General features: G+C 35.5%; 1 protein-coding gene across 1 annotated transcript; it reads right to left on the reverse strand.

Annotated features, from left to right (window-relative positions):
* Nucleotides 1-13,011: 13,011 nt before the first annotated feature.
* LOC136817682 (serine/threonine-protein kinase NLK-like) lies at nt 13,012-21,336 on the reverse strand. Its single transcript, XM_067074000.1, has 11 exons — nt 21,114-21,336; nt 20,368-20,711; nt 18,245-18,374; nt 17,993-18,048; nt 17,404-17,510; nt 17,018-17,166; nt 16,753-16,816; nt 16,207-16,289; nt 15,585-15,903; nt 15,166-15,337; nt 13,012-14,948 (listed from the first exon to the last, which is right to left on the reverse strand). Exons 2-11 carry the CDS (start codon nt 20,571-20,573, stop codon nt 14,897-14,899), a joined length of 1,338 nt encoding a protein of 445 aa, XP_066930101.1. The 5' UTR covers nt 20,574-20,711; nt 21,114-21,336; the 3' UTR covers nt 13,012-14,896.
* Nucleotides 21,337-22,283: the final 947 nt, after the last annotated feature.

The following is a 22,283-nucleotide window of genomic DNA, read 5'->3' on the forward strand; positions in this document are numbered from 1 at the left end:
CTTAACCAGCCTTGACTTGAAGGTCTCGGACCAGCTTGGACCTGGAAAATCAGGGCAAATATACACTACCACTGAAATTAGTACAATGTACTAACTTCTCGAAGTGTATCAATTCAGAACACCACCCTTTTTAGTACAGTGTACTAGCTTTTTCAATGTATTTTTCTCAAAGGACCACCCTTTTAGTACACTGTACTAACTCAATTTAAGCTAAAAAATACACCACCCCACCAGCTATGGGCCATAGTCTACTCGTTGCGAAAGAGAAATCGTGTATTTTTTAATACGCTGTTCATTATCTCAAATCAAATGACTTTGGAGGTTCGGTGAAATGGTGGCCGAATTGCTGTGATGTTTTGTCAAATAGTCCCAAGTTAGAGCAGTTGACGGTAACCGCTAGGCTATCTGAGCCGCTGAAAATTTTCGTAAATTGAGTGAATTTAAAAGCGACATATATATTACAGACCTCACAGGTTGGACTAACTGTTATGATCCCAATTCTTTCAAAAGGACCCTACCCACCACCAAAACTGCCAGGGAGGGTGCACCGCTGGCCGGGTGTAGGGGTTACTTGTTTGTTCCAGGTTATTGCCTGGAACATACTCCTAACCCCTAAAGAAGGTACGCCTGTGGCGCACACCGCGTACGCACATACTACATGTGCGCACTTCAATGTGGCTTCTGGGAAAGGTCTAACCGTAAGTGGTCCTAAATCCGACAGCCCTGCCTAAATCCGATGGGGTCTTTCAAAGATACAAACTAAAATAAAAACAAACCTTTCGCTGTGACGCAATGAAGATACCAAAGTGTCAACTATTAAAATTAGAGATTTGATACACTGAACCATTGAACCAAAACATTATAATAGTTTTTTATACAAAACATAATTTTTTATTACAAAATTGTTAACGTTCAGAACATCAGGACCTCCTTTCACTTTATTGATATTACGCGAACGGCAGAGTGTGCTAAATTATTTTGGTTTCACTTTCGATTTCAAGCAAAGGTCTTAGCAACAGCCCCCCCTTACTTTTGAGGGGGGGGCTAAGAAATATTTTGGCCTTTAAAGAGTCTGGGGGCTAAAATTACCAAAATATTTGGGGGGACCTAGATTATTTGGGGGGACCTAGATTGTTTGGGGGGGCCTAGATGATCTGACTGAGACTTGGGGGCTGTTCAGCTAATTTCAAACGATCTCTTATAATACTATTAAATCAAATATAATAAAGCAAAAGATTTGTAATCATAAATATTAATACAAGTAAAATTTAGTTTTCATTTATCATATATTTTAGTTTTCATTTTATCATATATTTTTTATGACTTCTCTCTACGGGGGCGGGAGGACAATGTTTTTGTTTTAGCTTATCTTGCTAACTAAGGGGACCTAGCACAAAGCAACTTTTTGGGGGGACCTTATTACTTTGTTGGGAAGAGCTAGAGATCTGGCTGAAGCTATGCAACAGGGCGCGCATATATAATAACGGGGCTGGGTAGAAAAATCTAAACATAGAATTAAAAAAAAATACCAATCATCGTATAGAGCACTAAAAAATACCCCCTTTCTATGTTTAGTTTGTTCTACCTTGGATTATAACTGAAAATATCTTCAAATAACCTTTGTCTGCTATCAGCCCGCGCGGTAATCTTTGCCCGCTTCAATTCTTGGATAATGAATAAAAGAGCTGTGCGCTTAGCTAAGCCGTGCTCGCGGGCGATAAATTTACGTTTACTTATCTTGTATATTTTAGTGGTATTCATCCAATGAAAAGGATGTTGACAAAATATGCACATCAGGAAATCGGGGCAACCGGTTCCCACGTGGATAAAAAACATACGGAATGAAACCTGACAGAAGGTTTTCAACCAGATTTATTCAGATAAAGCTCAGAGGCTCATTACTTGTGGATTTTAAAACCTACATAACCAAATACGAAAATTGTTGGGAAGGAAAGAGTAAACGCAAGACAGAAGGTTTGGTTGTGTTGATTAGGTATGTTTTTATTCTATCTGAGCTAATCAGGGGGGGGGGTCAGTATTAAAATGTAAGTCATACATGAGTACTAAAAGGATTTTCGCTAATTTTTGACATACCCCCACCTATTTTTCGAAAATGTTATTTTAGTACATTGTAGATGTACTAAAATTATGTTGAGCAATTTAACATAGATACCACCCATTTTTTGCCCTTTTACGGCTTTGAATTTACCAAAATGGGGTCATTGTTACAAACCTAGTCAAATTTAGTGCATCAATCTGCAAAATAATATAACTTTATTACTAAACTGTGCTGAACTGTACATAAAAATATTTTTAAAAAATATTTAAAAAATTGGAAAAATTCTGAAAGATTTCTGAAGATTTTTTGAAATTCCTGAAAAAAAAATTAAATTTTTTCCAAAATTGTCAAAAAAATGCTACATTTTGGCTGATTTTAGAACAAAATACTAAGATTTTTCAAAAATTTCTTTAAGGGACCACCCTTTTTGGTATTTTAGTACACACATTATTTTTGAGCTTTTTTGCAGTACCACCACGTCACTAAATGTCATGATGTCTGAGATTTTAGTACCGACCCCCCCCCCCCCCACCTGAGCTGATGCTATAAAAGACCAAGGAGGTAATTACTTTTACAACTCACACTTTTTTTATCATCTTGAAACATAGTTTATTGTTCTACTTGGACAGGGAAATCTTTGTAAACATATAATTTTTTTTCATAGCAGTTATTTGGGGGGTCGGATTCAGGCAGGGCTGTCGGATTTAGGACCACTCAATATACATTATGGGACCCGGATCAAACACTGGACAGTCTGATGCTTTGGCAGGGTCATATATCAGGCTATTCTATGGAGTCATTACGTATAGTATATTGTTAAGGGATCGTCGACAAAAACTTTCGAATTTTTATTGGCATTGGGCCGATAAGGGGGTGGGGGGTCCAACTACATACCGATAAAAAAACAAGTATTGGGACGACAATCTTTTCAGCCAATTTCTCTCTGATTTTGTCCAAAATCTCCACTGAAAGCATACAATTTCACTTGCTTTCACCTTCGCGCACAAATTTGCAACTTTAAAAGTACAGTTTTGAATTACTTTGATAAAAAAACTATTTTTTCATTGGCCAGCCTGTTGCCGTTTCCTTCTAAATGTTGCAACTTAATCGCGTCTTTTTAACTTTAGTTTTGATTAACAACATCAATGCGGGTATGAACAGACTCAATGTTGGTGCAAATAGACAAAAATTCAATGATGACGGGTGGGAAGGCAAGATCAACGCGATGGCAGACATGATTGGAGATAATTGTGTTTTCAAAGATGTAAAAAGTTGGTTTTGAAAAATTTTGGCTGATAAGAGCAAGGGGGGCAGGGGGTCTGAAGCTTATTGGCCCAATGTCGAAGACCCCTAACCAGTTACTTTTTTGAAGTGGGCTACACGGCTTTTTGCGCAATGCAATTGGTTCTTTTTGCATGACAATGGTTCTACACTGCCCAGAGTTGCCATGACCCGACTTCAGAAATTATAACAATTCTTTATATCTCTTTTCGCTTTTTGTTTTTGTTCATCATGCAAGTATGGCGAAAATAGCCCAAATCATGCCTCGAATTATTTTCTGATCACGCATCACGCAAACGGCTGGGTAATACTTTTTTAAATAGACCTTTTCGCCTTTCCATCCTCCATCTTGAATTGTATGCAAAAATACAGGAAAGAAAAAGCCGTAGTTGCATTTAGTTGAAAAGTATGCAAAACATATGCAAGTTTACACAAAGATTAAAAAGACAACAAAGTATATTATAAATAAATATTATAATCATTAGAACAATGAAAGATGGAATTTCATAATCCAAAAAGAAATATTTACAGAACAACAAAAGCCTTTTAAAAATTTGTTCTTAAAGACATAGCATATTCTGTTTTCATGTCATTAAGAAATTCCACGAAGACGGAGTACACACATTAAACTTTCAAAACACGCAAACTGAAAGCAGCAATTATGACGTCACACATTATCAATGATTTGATTTGATCATTTGGTGGCTCTATTCCCAGGAGAATAATTTACCGTCAGCCGAGTAAGGATCATTTTTTACCTTCGTTGGTGATTTTTCATTTTGAGTTTATGTCTAATGTTATGGATTTTTGAAGTGCTTGTTCTAAGAGATGAGCAAATATAATTATTTTTGGTTTTCAAGAGAAGCAAATTTAATCTTTCTTCTACAAGATTACACTTTAAAATATAATGCCAATTATGCATGTAAGTTTTATATTAATACTTTCTTTTTGCATATGTTTTGCATACTTTCTAAGGGAATTTCACCACGGCAATTGGCCACCATAATTTTTGCATACAATTCAATATTGTATTGTAGAATGGCTAGCTTTCTCATTCACGGGAAAACATACCTGCCCCATCTCCAGGATTATTTCGCTTCTAGGCGTCTCCGGCAAAAATCAGTGTTAAATCTACTTTTTTGGCGTTTTGGTCCTTTTCCGTTGTACACAAGCAATCGGAAGGTTTCGCTGGGAATGAGGAAGTTTAGCAATCCTACGGTATGTAGCGTAAAAAACCTTTCGCTTGCGAACACAAGATTTTTGTATTGTGTGTAACCCCTTTTACAATTGATTCCTGGATAACCGTTAAAAATCAATCGAAGCTGAAGGAAACGGTTAACAAATACAATAATCCAGACAATCTCTTCTGAACCAGGCGACGTTTCCCGACAACAACGACAATCGAGCGAACCAGTCGAACAACAATCGAACCAATCGAATATTACCCGCCCAAAATTTTGACGTTCGATTGAGATCCGATTGCGTTCGACAATCGAATTTCAATCCGTCGATTGCGTTCGATTTGGTTCGACTGGTTCGATCGTCGATTCCGTTCGATTGAGATTGTCTAGAATAATGGGCCATTCCAGAAAAAAAAAATTACCCCCTAATGGATGACATCAATTTTTGAAAAAAATTTTGGCACGGAATTCCAGGCAAACTTTAAAGAGAAAGTATCGGAATTCCCATGAATTTTACTTAATTTTGCATTAAAATATTGGAATTCCATGATTTTTTTAGGTTACAGTAACGGAATTCCACTGTTTTGATAGGTATTTTGTAAATTTGTTACGGAAATTCCGGACTTTCTTGAAAGCAATTTGCTACGGAAATTCCATCTCGTCCATTGGGGGGTAACGAATAAAAACTGGAATGGCCCAATGTATGTTTTCAACTGCTGGAATCAATGGTATCGCGCCTCTGTCTACTATCACTATGAAATACTAATATCTAAGCTAGACCACTATGGCATCCGAGGAAACACTAAAGCCTGGTTCAAGTCATATCTCTCGGGTAGGTCCCAATATGTTTCAATCTCGGGAACAAAATCAAAACATCAACTAATCAAACACGGTGTACCCCAGGGCTCTGTCCTGGGTCCATTATTATTTCTTGTATACATTAATGATCTCCATTACTGTATTAAAACTTCAGAAACCTACCACTTTGCCGACGACACTCATCTACTAAATCTCTCCCAAACTGTCTGGTCTCTGTGCGGAAGAGTGAACTCTGACCTCAGAGTTCTTGTCAGCTGGCTGAATGCTAACAAAATATCGCTTAACGCTAGTAAGACCGAATTTATCATCTTTAGGTCCAATAGGCGCCGTCTTGATACAATTCCAAAAATCAAAATCTCGGGTAAGCGCTTAACCCCAAGTAAAACCATTAAATATTTAGGTGTCTATCTTGATGAACACCTCTCTTGGAAACAACATGTTGCTGTTGTTGCTGTAAAACTTCGTCGCGCAAATGGGGCTATCTCTAAACTCCGTCACTATCTCCCTCCTCCAAACCTTATCAATGTCTACCATGCTATCTTCTCCTCTCACATTCGCTATGCTTGTCAAACTTGGGGCCTCTGTGATAACACTGTCACTCACAGAATCCAAGTCCTACAAAACACTGCCATCAGGATTATGACTTTCCAAGAACCAAGGGCTTCTGTCACTCCCACCTATAATAGACCTTTTCGCCTTTCCATCCGCCATCTTGAATTGTATGCAAAAATATAGGAACGAAAAAGCCGTGGTTGGATTTAGTTGGAAAATATGCAAAACATATGCAAGTTTACACAAAGATTAAAAAGACAACAAAGCATCTTATAAATAAATTTTATAATCATTAGAACAATAAAAGATGGAATTTCTTAATCCAAAAAGAAATATTTACCGAACAACAAAAGCCTTTTAGGAATTTGTTCTTAAAGACATTGCATATTCTGTTTTCATGCCATTAAAAAATTCCACGAAGACGGAGTACACACACCAACTTTCAAAACACGCAAACTGAAAAGCAGTAATTATAGACGTTAACGTCACATTCAGCGGGTTCAGATCGATGTTTTGATTTGATCGTTTGCGGTTTCGGTTCTATTCCCAGGAGAATGATTTACCGTCAGCCGAATAAGGATTATTTTTTACCTTCGCGGGTGATTTTTCAGTTTGAGTTTATGTCTAATGTTATGGTTTTTTGAAGTGCTTGTTCTAAGAGATGGGCGAATTTGATTATTTCTAGTTTTCAAAAGAAGCAAATTTAATCTTTCTTCTACAAGATTGCACTTTAATATAATGTCAATTATGCATGTAAGTTTTATATTAATACTTTCTTTTTGCATATGTTTTGCATACTTTCTAAGGAAATTTCACCACGCCAATTCGGCCACCATAATTTTTGCATACAATTCAATATGGCGGATGGAAAGGCGAAAAGGTCTATGAACTTAAAATCTTAAAATTCTTTGATCTCGTTGAAACACTCAACATTATGTTCATATACCGCTACCTGAACAGATACCTTCCTTCTGACTGTCTTTCTACTTTTACCTTTTCTACAATTCCTCATGACATTGGGACTAGAGCCAACCATATCAGCCTCCTCTTTGTCAGGAACGTCAATACAACCACCTTTGGCCTCCACTCTCTCACACAGCTAGCTTCACGTCAATGGAATAATTTACAAGAGCATCTTGATGACAAAAATCTACAAATCATTGAACCACTAGATTTATTATCACATATTCAAAAATTTTACCTCAACAAATACACCCCTCAGGAACCCCCTCGGCAACAGTAATTTCATATCAGAGTCTTATTATTGTTTTTAACTGTATATATTTCATGAAAAAAAAAAAAATGTGAATACAAAAAGATTTATTTAGGATATATATATGATACTTTAAAACTTTATTACTGTGTTATTCTATTATGTTATATTTTATATTATTTCATTTTATTTTACTTAAAACTTTTCATTTTTTTATTAGGTTGCACCATTTGTAATTAGGCTTCTAAACTTGGTGTCCCTTCCTTCGGGTAAATATATGTTTTGAACCAATCTGGAAAGTAAGGCATGTACGCCGGATATCTCCGGCGCAGACTTTGGATTTCATAGGCTTACACAAAGGCTACGCCAAGAAATCTCTGGCGTAAATATTCTCTTCTTTCCAGACTGGGTTTTGAATTGAATTGAATTGAATTGAATCAAAAAAAGGTTGTAAAGGTTTCTGGTTTATTGATTCCAAACCTTCCTGTTACCAGTTATTCCAACCTCTAAAGGAAGGTTTGGAAATTATATAAGAGATGCATTTAAAAATGAACAAACTTATTGAAGTCTTGATCTGAGCTGGCGAGAAAAAATTGAGGAAAAAATGACGATTAGGATGTAGCTAGCTACAAAAAATAAAAACATGATGAAAAGACTGAAGTTGATTAAAATTGAGGTGGATCTGAAATGGGGAATATACAGTATTTCAAAAGAATATCATATAAAATATAGAAACATAATACAGTCATTTTAAAACTTTTACCAATTTCCAGGCATTTTAAATAAAATGACGTCCTGAGTTGATTTTTCTTTGTCCTTTTTGTCCTCCCACCATCCAGTCGAATTCAGACTGAATATACACTGAGATTTGATAATAGTATGTATAATATGCTTTTTAACAAACAACAGTTTGAAGAACAGAAAACAGTGAATTCCTTCGAAAAATTAGTTAAGTGTAGATTTTTAGATTGCTTTCCCTAAAAGAAATAATAATTTGATGAAATTAAACACTGTTCTCGAGTATGTCTTCGATGTGATTTGGGACAAATATCGTAGTATCCTACGGATCTCAGAATACAATATAGATGAACCCGACTACATCAATGCACTTACCTAGCTTTCTTAACTTTAGAAAGCGAGGCCGCGCGGCCTTATTTTGAGAGAGTTAGGTTAGTAAGTAGGGATGATGATTTCCCGTCCTTCCCCTGCCCCCCCCCCAACCCCGGGGGGGGGGGGTACTTAGGCAAATGGAGGGTACGGTATGTGCCGCCCTTAAGGGTACCTTTTTTGGACTTCCAAAGTCGGAAAAATCAGAAAATCAAATTTCAGTCCCACTAAGGTCACTACTGAGTAGAGTTTGCTGATTTGCCCCTCGTCCTGTGGCACCAAATACCAGCGAAGAGAAAGTCCTTCTTTCAATTTGTAATATACGTTCGTTATAAGCTCTCTTTTTTCTGCTTTTCTATGGAAGCGAATGTAGTGCCTATGGGTTTTAAACGGTAGCTTGGAGCTAAAAGTATGCAAACCTCAACATCAAAAAATGCTCTTTGAAATGTTATCAGTGATAGACGAACGTTGAAGATCACCAGATTGTTCGTTAGAGAGCTCAATTAAGTGAGGCTCGATTGACACATCAAGAGCAGAGCCACTGGCTAGGAAGTATGAAACATCTGTTCTTGAGTTGAGGTCCCTTTTTTCTCGGGTAACTTAATGTATGTTCCAGACCCGGGGGGGGGTACTAGGGCAAAATGGGTTACGGGGATGCTCCGCTGGTCAGGGTACCTTTTTTAACCTCCACGAGTCCCTGGTAGGGTCGCAAAAACACCAAAATAGAAAAATCACTCCCTCGTAGGGTGCCTATTTTTGGAAAATTTGGGGAAAAAGTAGAAAATTTGAGAAAATTTTGGAATTTCAGTCCCATTCAGGGTCACTTTTTTCGCAAATTTCGAGTCCCACGTAGGGTCCATTTTTCGAACCTCGGCGGAGCACCCCCGTCGGTCGACAAGGGTAGTACCCCCCCCCGGGGTTCCAGAATTGCATTAATTTTTCCGCCCCAGTTCCAGTCCCTAAACCATAACAAACTATACATTTTTGGACGCGTATTTGGATCGAAAGCATCCACCGAAGGAGGACTTCAAAATATCTGTTCTGAAGGCACGTTCCAGCTGGATATGGCGGTCTGTTCTTACCTAACTAAAGAAAAAACTCTGCTGGAAAAAAGTGGTCTGTTCTACTGAAGATTGGGATCAGCTGGAAAAATATGGTCTGTTCTACTGAAGATTGGGACCAGCTGGAAAAATATGATCTGTTCTACTGAAGATTGGGACCAGCTGGAAAAATATGATCTGTTCTTATGAAAAAATAGTCTGATATCTTATATTTATAAATAACGTGTCTAAGAATTTCCTATCTGTTCTGAGGGAATTTAAAAAAAGTCCTGAATGTGGTTGCCTGGAGTGGCAGCTGAAAATTCTCCATCTGTTCTACAAAACATCTGAAAATTGTGGATCTGTTCGAACTGTTAGCTGGAAATCAAGTTTCTGTTCTTAAAAGTCCTTCAGTGTCAAGCTGGAATTTAGCGATCTGTTCTTATAAGATTTTGTCAGCCCTGGTAAATAAGAACAGTTAACTCGCGTAAAATCAATCGCCTGGTAATTTCGTATCTGTTCTGAAAGTTTTTTTACCTCCTAGCTGGAAAAATATAACTGTTCTGAAGTAAAAATTTCTCGCCTGGAAAACGAGGAACTGTTCTTAATTTCGTGGAAATCCTTCCAGCTGGCAAATCAGAACAGATATTTGCAAATTTTAGGTCGGTGGCTGCTTCTGTTGGATGTAGAATACCGTATTCGGTATGTAACTTAAATTCTTTCTCAGTATAATTAGAGATATGTTAAGAAAACCTGATTATGACGTCATGATTGATGACGTCATAAATACAAAATTTGGACCAGTGATAAAGTACATTGAGACGTTTCAAAAAGTTTTGAAAGTATTTCCCAAAATTAAAGACGTCAGCAGAAATTGCAAGAATTCGAATTTTAGCGATAAAATGCTGAAATCAGCAAATTTTCAAATTTTGGTATGTGTTTTTCCTTTAAATGTGCTCCTCCTCCCCAAGGGGGGGGTACTACCCTTGTCGACCGACGGGGGTGCTCCGCTGAGGTTCGAAAAATGGACCCTACGTGGGACTCGAAATTTGCGAAAAAAGTGACCCTGAATGGGACTGAAATTCCAAAATTTTCTCAAATGTTCTAATTTTTCCCAAATTTTCCAAAAATACACCCTACGAGGGACTAATTTTTCTATTTTGGTGTTTTTGCGACCCTACCTGGGACTCGTGAAGGTTAAAAAAGGTACCCTGACCAGCGGAGCATCCCAATAACCCATGTTGCTCTAGTACCCCCCCCCCCACCGGGTCCTCCTCTCTATTTTAAGAATCGAAAAGATGTCTTTAAGGCCGTTTAAGGCGACCCCTGGATTTTACCTAGGTTTTTGATGAAAGTCTCTCCTGGATTTATCCATAATGTTTACTCTCCTGGAAAAAAAGAACAGATATTTAAAAAAAATCTGCCGGCGGATGCTCTTGACACATCGTGACAAACTTCATTCATTATGGTAGCGAGGATATCACGAGTGTTAATATGCCGTTGAATCACCCTCCAAAGTGACAAGACAACGGCGTGATTGATGGAATAGTTGGCTGAACAGGCGCATTTGATGGTAGACGTTTTATTTTCCAGCCGTAACGCATGTGAATGGCATCCACGAGTTCACATTTGTTGAGGAATAAAGATGAAGATTTTTAAATTTGTTTGCTAAAATAAGGAATTTAAAATATAAATGTTGGGTCCTGAAATTACACGCGCGATCGTAGCAAGTTTTCGAAAATCTGACCCGAACATGGTCCGAAACTGCGCGGGCCACGCGTCGGCCATTTTTAAAAAGTATTAATAAAGAGGCCCGAACATGTTCGGGCCTAGCCTGGGAATCCAAGCTGATATCACATTTGTTGAGGACGAAGTTCTTTTTCATCTTTAAATGGTATTAATGTTAGCCAGGATGACGCACCTTGGGAAGCAGCGATTTCAAGGGCTATCAGATTGATCGACTGAATCGACATTATGTCGATTTCTGCATTATCGAATCCAACGATAGCGTTACTGACTTTCCTTTCTCTTGGACGCCAGGGATCGCAGGATACTTTTTGATTGGTTGGATTGAGCGAGATGCGATACAGTCGCACAACTTATGGAATTTGGCCTATTCTACGATGTTAATAAACAAACAGGTTTTAATGCCCAAAGATTTGATTACATTTTGAAAGCGGTGTTCAAAGTTTTTATTGCTATTGGTCAAGATTAGCATTTGTTTCTTCCCAATTTTTGAAAATTCTATTAATTTAGCCCCTCCCAAAAGGAGTGCTTGAAAAAGCGCGTGGAAAAGTACGAGGTTGCCTATATAGGATGCCACCCAAAATTTTAGGTTAACTCTCACATCCCCATATATCAGAAGGGATGCGTGTGGGTGCAGCCTAAAAATTGACAGTCCCATAGTTAATGCATTGCCCTAGAGTGACAAAAGATACCGATAAAGTACTTTTGATAGGATTATAATCAAACAGTAGTTTTATGCTTGTCGAAAAGCCATTTAGGAGTGGTTTACGTATCATGAAAAAGGAAAACTTCGAGCGTTGGTGAAAAATAAAGAAGTTGATTTTCTTATGGTATAACGCTTAAAATACCTCTAGGGTGAGTTTCACAGAATTTGATAAGAATACAGTTTTTTTGTATTTGGTTAAGAGAAAAAAAAACTGCTTCCTTTGTTAGACTTGAATTTAGCAGAAATGTAATTTAGGTCGAAATGTTCATTTAAAAGTTCAAAACTCTCGAATTGATCTTTTCTCATGTTTGTAAAAAAGTCAAGTCTAAACAAGCTAGATGCTGAATGGACCTACCTGATGATGAAAGTTGGAGAGCAATGCGAGGAGAAAAAAATCAGTCAAAAAATATAGCGTTTAGCGAAAATGCATAACGCAATAAATTCATCATTGATTGTTGATGGGGGGAGAGGGAAGGGTTGTAGGGGAAAAATAAATAGAAAGTTCTGGTCGCAAAAATCAGTTTTATTGACAATTGAATCATGCTTGATGGTGAGCATTGTTATCAATAATGTTTTTGTGTGAAACCGAAAAAAAAAAATTCTCAAAAATTGAACTCAGCCATGTTTTGGGCATTGCGAATACGCATCTTTCTGCAAAAAATCAGAAAAAACTTTGGATGAAAATTCGAGAAAATGTAAAAAAGCCTGTTTTTCCGGCATTTTCGGCCGGAAGAAAATGTTTTTCTAAAATCGGGCTCTGTCACATTTTAGGTATTGTCATATTGCATCAGTGCGCAAAATTTCATAAAAAAATATAAAGTACAGCTCGAGAAATTCAAGAAATACTGTCTTTCCGGCAAAAATAGGTTGTTCCGGCGATTTTTAAATAGCTCCGGCTTCAAAAATCAATTTTATTGAAAATTGAAACATGCTTGAAGATGGGCATTGCTATTAATAATGTTTTTGAATGAAAAAACAACCAATTGTAAGGAAAAAGTCCAATGAAAATCCAGAAAAACGGCGATTTCCGGCATATTTTCGGCCAGAAAAATTTTTCTCAAAAATCGGACTCTGGACGGAGGGACGTCGGTTAATTTATAGGACCTCCAAGGTAGGTCCAAAAAGTAACAATATGTTCAGAATATTTCACCCTCAATTTTGGCAATTTCCTAAGAATACTTGACCCTCATCCAAAGTACACTATTCTTATAAAAAAAGCGTTTATATAGAATTTATAAAAAACTCAAAACAAGCTTTAGAAGGTCGATGGTTGAAGGGTTGGCACGCAGAAACGGACAAAAAACAAATTTGTTTTTAAAACTTTTTTTATTCTCCTCGTTTTTCAACGAGATTTTAGTTGGTTTTTAACAAAACAATATTTCGTATCCACAACACTGAGGCGTGTGAAAAATAGGGGAAAAGGTAATTTACAATAATATCTGTACAAAATGGTAAACGTAATTATAGAGATATAATTAACAAAAAAAACATGACGAATGACAAATAATTAGTACTTATTGGTTTGTAGAAAATACAATTTGACAAGTTTTCGATATAATTATGGGATAAAAAAATTCTAATTTTCTACATTTAACTGCTTACAATAGTAATTTCACTACCAGCTTACACAGTTAGTAAGGTTCTCCTGCAATATTAGTCATTTGAAAAAATAAGAAGCTAATTTCGTGGCTAATTCAACACGAGAACTAAATAAAAATGAAAGGTGTGGTGCATACTTAGTGACGTCATCCAGAATATGATTTAGAAAAAGTAACGTCTTTTGATGAATAATGACGTTGATTTGTTTCAACAATTTGTTTAAGGGTGACTATTCCTTTCTCGATTCTTTGCCACACGAAATGATTGAATCCCATTGGTTAATAGTGGATCACGTGACTTTCTGTGGCAAAGAATAGAGAACTTGGACCCTTGAACTTAGAAAACTTATTTTGTTTTAAAATTTTCGTTAAAGTGAGAAATAACAAATTTTGTCGAAATAATCGAAAAATAAAAAAAAGTGACTACTTTATTTAAAAAAACAAACACAAAATACAACTAAATGTTAAGAATTGTATAAAAGTAGACCTAAAGGAATGTTTTTGCTCTAAAATCCTTACGATAAATTCTGACATCTTAATTGATTAAAAAATGAAAAAAAAAAATTATATAAATTGAAAAGAAAAAATAGATTTGAAAAAAAGAGTTAAGAAAATTAGAAAAAGCCACAACACGAAAACAAAGAGCATCTATACCCATTCAAGTATATACAAAAAAGAGGACAAAGAAAAATACCTCCAAAAAGATCTCAAGGCTGAAAAATTTGAAAAAGGAGGATTAAAGCCATTTTATTGAGAAAGGGAGGAAAAAAATTATGATAATATTTATAATATTTATAAAAAACAAATTACATTGACTAATGAAAATAAAGTAGTTTCTGTAAATTCTCATATTTTACAACTATAATTTATTAAACTTTCCCGCTGCAAAGCAAGGAAAAAAATTGTTAAAAAAATGCTTTTATTCTTCCTCTTGAAATGAATGTTTTAAATATAAGCATATTCTTCTTTAAATACAACCGAGCTTTTGCAGTCAGTCAACTAGCAATGCCGAGTTATTCTCGATTAAAAAACTGGTTGTTCTAAATTTGAATATTTTTGGCTAAAAATCTCTTAATACACGATAAAAATGAAACTAAACATGATCGTTTTCTGATATACGAGGGAGACATTATGGTAAAAATAGTACAGAAAAAGAAAGCATTGTTATGCTAACTTGCATTATAATTCATGTTTTTAGAAGAGGGGATGGTGATCATAAAAAATATTGTTCTGTTTATTATATTTACATCTTGTTGTAGTTGAGTATCATTGGTCTCTGCCCAGTCAAGTCTTCTTTTACTGCTCGAGGGTTCAACGCATTGATGGTTAGAGAGAGGGGGGTTCTCTCATTTGATCATTAGATGACCATTATCTTTTTATGAAAATAAATTACTTTCTTGGACTATGTAGTCTGGTATTCCTTAAAAACGGATTTCTTATCAGGAATGCTTAAAAAACTTTCCATTGCTCATGAAGTACAGCTTCATGCAACCTTCTGCTCAAACAAACCAATGGTTTTCAGCTGAGCAGCACCGCTAAGGATAGAGACACCTCTCTCGAATTTACACCAAATTGAAAGAATTTCAGGCCCACTTCACCATGGATGTGGAGAGTCTGTCAATTCTGGTTGTGGAGCAACTGTTGACCTGTAAAAAAATTTTCAACACATTAAATCCATTTTCTATTCGAGTTAAAATGTAGGGTTTAGGAATCTTGATAAAGACAATAAGTTGTCCACACACTGTTGACCAAGTATCAATAATGAATCAATAATAAAAACTAATGTGATAAAAGATGTAAAAGAAGCAATTACCATACCCAAAATTTGGTTAAGTTCCCTCAAGCTTGAAAGTTTATACTTACGACTGGAATTGATGATAAACAGGTGATGCTGTATTTAAACACAATGGTACAACTCCTTTCTGCCGATGCCAATTGGATATAAAATTACTAACTGCTTCCTTTACTTGATGTACAGTATACAGATGTTCTTCATAATTCAGGTCATAAGGTAGAGTATTTGCAGGTTCCAGTGCTAAAAAAGAAACAATTAAAAAGTTATCTCTTGAGAACATACAACATAATGTCCTTACTGACGAAAAGGAAAATTTCGGGTTTTTTTTTGTGAAAATCTGGTATAGCAGCCATTGTACCTGTCGTACCTGGTCGTACCTGTTGCATTGTGCATTGTCATTAAAATGAGCAGTGAGGATATGCAAAAGACTGGAATAGTCTTAGACTAGTAAGGGAACATTAGTAACAAACAAAATCAAGCAACATACCATCAACATACACCCTACCAGAGGGAGTTGTTTTACAGCAAGTGCACATGCAGGTATGATAACGAAGTCTGCCCTCGTCAAGATACGGATGTGTTAATGCATCTGTTACCGAAATTCTCTTATATGGATTGAAAACAAGCATCCTGCATAGTAAATGGACTGCCTCGTGGTTAGCTCTTGGTGATAGATTGTGTAGTGTGTGCATGACAGGTGGTTGGTAGGGCTGTGACATAATATATTGAAATGCCCCTTCACTTGCTCCAGACTCTCTGATATCTTCTGGATGTGGTGTACCAAGTAGTTTAATCACTTGATTCAGCTGAAATTCAAAAGTAAAAAGTTGAATAAAGAGTTAAATACAATAGAATTTCAAAATACAGTCAATCTAATTAAAACCTCTTTTATTTCAATCTTTCTGTAGTTCGAACAGAGACACTGGTCTCTTCAGCTGGAAAAAAACTGCTCTCCATAATTAGAATTTTTCTCTAATTTGAAAAAAAATTCTTTGCCCCGTAAAAATCAAGTGAGTGAACTGTATATGTATTCGTAGCTTAACATACCAAAATTGGCTCAACAAATTGAAACAGTAAATAATATGAGAAAATTTGGTGAAGCTTATTACCTGTTGAATGGGTGATTGAGCTTGAAAGAGAATTTTACGTCCCAGTAGTTCAGCAAATATGCAACCTACACTCCACATGTCAACTGAAACAAAAAGAAAACATGGAGATGAAAATCATGTCTGTTAAGCTTTTTTCACATGCACGTAAAACTTTACTTAAGACCTTAGAGAGCGGGGGATTTCCCTAAGCTTATGTAGTGTTTTAAGGCCTTAAGTAGAGTTTGGTTAGTTTGCTTTGAAAAGTCACTTAAGACCCTCAGAAAAACTGTACGTAAGGGCGGGGAAATTCCCAAAAGACAACCTTAAGAACAATTTTCCGTAAGGTCTAAAGTAAGATTTATGTACATGTGAAAAAGACTTTAATAAAGTAAAAGTTCAGTGTTGTAAAAGAATTGCTCGAAAAGAGGAAAAGCAGTCCCTGATATGCCTGAGACAAAGGAATTTGTACTAATTTCTCAAATCAAAATTAACACTAAACAACAAATCCAACAGAGGAGTGGTGTCAAAGCAGAACAACAAAAGATAAGATCAAGGGATTGAACAAACCTCCATATGAATGATATGTTGCCCCTGAAAGCAGTTCTGGTGATCGATAATATTGAGTTACAACCTACAATACAAGAAAGAAATTTACTAAAATAAATCTTTTTAAGTGACTTGCAGCATTCTAATATTTTTACGTGAATTCTAATTTTAAAGAATAAAAAAGGTTGTCAAAATTAATATAGTAGTCAAAATTATGTGAAACATCAATGTGTTGTATCGATGTCAACTCAAATTTCATCTAAATAATATCAAATTGCATGTGTACCTCTTGTGTCATTTCTTTCGTTCTATCAGGTTCTTCACTTCGTGCCAAACCAAAATCACAAATTTTCAATAAACAATTGCTGTTTACAAGGAGATTTCCTGGCTTGATATCTCTGTGAAGAATGCCAATAGAATGTAGATACTTCAAGCCTAAAAAATAAGTTTAATCCATAAGTTAATAAGGGAAATGCAAGGAATGCATCTTGTGAAATGTGAACAATAAACAAAAGAAAAAGATAAAAAACAGGTAATATTTATGTATAGAAAACAGTTGTATATTGTGAAAACCCATGTGGCTTTCATTCAAAATCAAATCATGCTTCATTGAAAGAAAATGTTTTAATAATAAATGTCAATTCTAAAGATAAAATGTATATAATGAAATACCTCTCAGGATTTGATACAAGAAAACTTTCACATGATCAGAGGATAAGGGTTGAGGTGACACTATAATTTTGTGTAAGTCACTTTGCATGAGTTCTGTAACAACATATCTGCATAAAAAGTCTGAGTTAAGGAAAAACACTTTCATGAAAAAATCATAACATTCGAAAAGATGCCATTCAATTCCAACTATCATTCATGATAATTAAAACTTTTAATGACTTTTTCTAATTAGCTAGCCCAGGTGTTAAGAGAAAGAAGTTAACAATGTTAACTATTATTTGAAGACCACTTGATTGATTACTGTCATTTCACCTCATGTGTAATTATTGACAGAAACCGGGTGGACAATGTTCAATTACAGTTTAATCTCAACAATAATAGGGCCTGATATGCACAGTTTGTGACAGTGGCTTTCAAAACAATAAGCACACACATAACCTTTATAGGAGGGAAAGTGTTTGCCCTTTAACATTACCATAATACCCTGTGATAAAAAGCACACCCAAGCTGTGGGTAGTATTATTGAAAGAGGAAAAGATTTTTTCTCTCTTCTTTTTACAATTATAGGTGAAAAATTTGAAAAAGATACAGCTCATCCATGTGATCTACAGGGTCTGGCTGTAAAATGTCAAGTGCTTGGATAACCTGAAAAAAGAAAAATCATGAGAGGGTTCAATTTCATTTCTTACATGGGTCCTAGGATCTTTTTGTACTGAAATATAGATAAAAAGATAAACAACTTGTTTTAAGTCAAAATAAAGTTTTTCAATTATTAAAATATTTGAAAAATCAATGCTTCTCCTAATTGCAAAAAAGGATGGACAAATTTTCAACAACTTACGTTTTCATGTTTAAAGAAGCATAACATTCTTAGTTCTCGATAAACTCTTTTACTTGAGACAATATTCTGAAATACATTTGGCATCTTTTTCAAAGCAATCCTTTTCCCAGTTCGAGGGTCAGTAACAGCCCTAAAATAACAAAAATGAAAAATTATAATAAGAGATATAAAAATAACGTTAAAATCAAAACCACTAAGGGCCATTATAAAATTGTTCAGAAAATGCCAAGGATTCTTCTTCTTAAAAAAATGTATGCCAATTCAAAAATTGAAGCCAAGGTTTTTGGCCAATCTGATTTTCAATTTTGAAACCTACTTTTTCTTGAGTTCAAAAAACATTTAAATTCAAACATGAAATTGTCCCATTTACAGGATTTTCTTGCAAAAAAACGCCAAGGTCAGGAACAATTCAATTGCACTCTATACATGCTGTTCTAAATCAAATTGAATACACTTTTCCCTATTTGCATAAGGTTCAAATGATTCATTTTGTATGTTGCCTTCCACTGTCCTGTAAATGAGCCCAATTCCTGTTTTTTATTCAAACTCAAGGGAAATTTGGTTTTTGAGCTATTCTTTAAAGTAACAGTGTCGCAACTAGCTTTTGTGAATATGTTAAACTTTATTAAACAGAATTTTTTCCAATTTTGATATTAAAAACCCTGAAAAAAGTTATAAGCTCAAAGCCACCTTTCCTAACCAAAGTTTGGCTCAATAGACTGAACAGACAATAGGAGAATTTAATGTTGTGTGCGTTGGAGTCTCACATGCTGGGGAGAGTGACAGCTATGGCTTGTCTTTCCCTTGTGGAAAAATGGTGAAAAAAATAGATAGAATTATAGTTAATTAGGATGGACCAATTTGATTAGTTGTTTTGAAATTCCAAAAATAAAAATAAAAATCATTTTGGTAGTACATCTTTAACTTAAGGGAAGAAATTTCTTTCCGTCAAATTAAAATTTCAGAAAATCTAATTTTCTTTCAATTTAGTCTCTATTTCCCCGAAAAAACCTTTTTTTCCCTCTAAAATATTAAGCAAAAATGGGTCTCAAAATTAATTCTTGCCAAATTTAGAAATTTTATTAAATTGCCAAAATAAATTACACCAAATTGCACCAGCCAAAATTTCTTCAGTATTTTCATTGCTAATAAAGACTCCAAAATCAAATACCAGCAACCAACAAGGACCACTCATTAAGTGGGTGGTGCTGTATTGACCGGTGTAACAGTATTTACCGTACCTTCTTGCTTTTTATTTTTCTTGTTTCAGTTTTCTTACAGTATTCACTAATTCTTAATAGAGTGAATTGTTTTTTTGTCAATTTCAATAGTTTTTCCAAGGTTTTGAGAATAAGTAACACAGGTAACAATTTAGTAAGTATTTTATGTTAAATTTTTCATTTTAGCCATGAATTTGACCTTTTTGTGCCTTTTAATTTTCTATTTCCCTTTTTTGTCAAGATGCAGTAGTTTTAAATTTCATAGGTAAAATTCTACTTTTATTTTTATTTTTTTGCTGACCGACCTTCCATCTTTTTTGGCTCTTTTTTGGGTAGCTTGGCCCGTAAAACAACATATCAAATTGGCCTCGTCTTAAAGTGGGCCATTCCAGAAAATTTTTGTTACCCCCCATCGGACTACATTTTTTAATTTTTTCTAGCCTCAGAAATATTTTTTTTTTTCCAGTGGTGGTCAGAAATTCCAATAAAAATTCATGTACTTTTGCAAAATGCATCGGAAATTCCACTCTTTTTCGCGTTTTTTAATTCAATTGCCTTGGAAATACATACATTTTCTTCTCTCGCCTTGGAAATTTTGAATTTGAAGTTTACAGGCCTGAGTGAACTTGAACAATAGGAAAGGTCTTGAAAAACTACTTTTTCAACTCATGTAGAATGGGCTGTTTCAACCATACAAAGTAATTGATCGAAGAAACTTTTCTATGAGGTTCTTTCCTCATGACCGACATCCATAGCTGTTTTACAGCCCTGTTTTTTGAATAACCCAGTTTGAAGTTATTTGATTGGTGGGGAAGAAAAAATATATTTTAAATAAGCAGCCATACATTGTATAAATAAAATCTTTCAATGACAAAGTTAGACAGCATATAGCAATTCACTTACCAGACAACACCAAATGCACCATAACCAATGGGCCTGTCAGCTTCAAGAGTCTTGAGTTCTCTGGAAGTTGGAGTAGAAGGTTCCTTGGTTGAGGTACATGAGCGATATTTCTTGTAACTTGGGCCATCATCATCTGTGATGTTTGACTGAGGTGTCAAGGCTGCAGATGTATTATATGGTGGGCCATGAGCTTTACATACAGCCATATGGCCGCTGTGGTGGGATAAAATATTGGTAGGTGGAATCTTGACGTCTTGGTGGTTCACGTTTGATGATCGAATTAATATAAAAGCTTGTTGGTGTGAGTTTTCATCACAGACTTGTCCGGTGAGCTTAGGCCCAGGCTAAAAGAAGCCAAGTACCATAAAAGAAAAAAAAGACACAATAAAATAATTTATTTTGTTGGTAGTTGCATCGTCGAGTAGCCTTTTTTGTTGCTTGCTACTTGACACTACTCGAAGCTACCGGCTTCTTCAAGCAAGAAGACAATACATATAATATTTCTACACGAATGATCATAAAAAAAGTTTCTGAAAGGATGGAGTCAACGCATGCGTAAATCGAATTTTTGGCCAACTTCAACCCCAGACTTCTTGAATTTTTGTCTTTCGTGGGAAAAAAAAAGACTCGGCACGAAGTGAAAATTTAAAGTTTCAATTCCGGTCTGTAAATTACAGCACCATGTAAACAAATCAAAATTACGGTTTCGCTTTGTGATGCGTTCTCAACTTGGTGAAACTACTTACCAGATTTTAGTAGAAAAATCCGACAAAATCAAAGGGAGAACGATACGAAAAAAGCGTCCATTCAAATTGATTCGATAAATGTTTAATTTTCTAAGAGATCTTTTCTCATTTTTTCTCTCCTCTCCTTTGATTTTTCTCTTGTCAAATAGAAACTATATGAATCATAAACTGCTAGTCCTTCTATCAAATACACACACACACACATATGTCCTCTTTCCCTCTCTAACTACTCTTGAAAAAATAGTTTATCATCATTTAAAAAAGATATGACACAAAGTACTTTTCCCTTATACAAAATCTATTCATAAACAACGTCACTCTTGGTCATGTTATGCGAGTTATGACGTCAAAACTAATGACACCATTAAGCCTATCCTATAGAAGGACTCCATTTTTTTGTGTTAGTGTCTTGAAATATTGAAACAGATAACCTTTTTGTGCAAGTTTTTATTTTGAGCTCAATTTTGTGTAAGAGTGTCAGAAAATTGTTAAAAATACATCATGTACTATGTCACTAAAGAAGAGGCGTGATTTTGCATGCCGTCTCCGTCAAACTTCACGGCGCAAAAATGTAAACGCATGCCTCCGTGGTACACCAGTGTCTTATCTGATTTGAATGCGTATCAACGGCCGCCGACGGCCACCCACGCTTTAGCTCTTAAAACCAGAGATCTCTAACTTAGATCATGCAGAGGAATGTATAGAGATGGAAAAACAGCTTCTTGAAAACAATGGACAAACGGCTCGTCATATACCAGGTCTCTTGCCCTTAAGGGAGTTTATGTCGAGTAAATAGGTTTCTTTTGTTGCCGCTATAAAAAATCTGCATAATTAGCGTGCTGTGACAAAATTCTTTTGTTTCAAGCCTGATTATGCGCAAACTTTTAGGGCTATTTTGGTTACACCTCTGCTATACGAAAAGGTACCTATATCTTCTTGCTCAGAATTTCCTAGCGATTCTACTGATATAACCGCGTCATGGCCGCACCATAATATGGAAAGCTAGAGCTCGAGAAAAATTATAACTTCATCTTGATTTTACTCGACTTCTGATAGTTTTACAAGAACCAATAGACCTTTTCGCCTTTGCGTCCGCCATATTGAATTGTATGCAAAAATACAGGAACGAAAATGCCGTGGTTGGATTTAGTTGGAATGTATGCAAAACAT

Source organism: Clytia hemisphaerica, unplaced genomic scaffold (assembly GCF_902728285.1).
Source record: "Clytia hemisphaerica strain Z4C2 unplaced genomic scaffold, Clytia hemisphaerica genome assembly, whole genome shotgun sequence".
Lineage (NCBI taxonomy): Eukaryota > Metazoa > Cnidaria > Hydrozoa > Leptothecata > Clytiidae > Clytia > Clytia hemisphaerica.

What these genes read in the sequence shown, in the direction of transcription:
- LOC136817682 (XM_067074000.1), bottom strand. Translation starts at nt 20,573, where the DNA reads ATGGCTGTATGTAAAGCTCATGGCCCACCATATAATACATCTGCAGCC. An exon ending in GCTTCTTTAAACATGAAAAC is followed by an intron (nt 18,049 to 18,244) that starts GTAAGTTGTTGA and finishes TTCTTTTTTCAG; the next exon opens with GTTATCCAAGCACTTGACAT. An exon ending in CGAAAGAAATGACACAAGAG is followed by an intron (nt 16,817 to 17,017) that starts GTACACATGCAA and finishes CTTGTATTGTAG; the next exon opens with GTTGTAACTCAATATTATCG.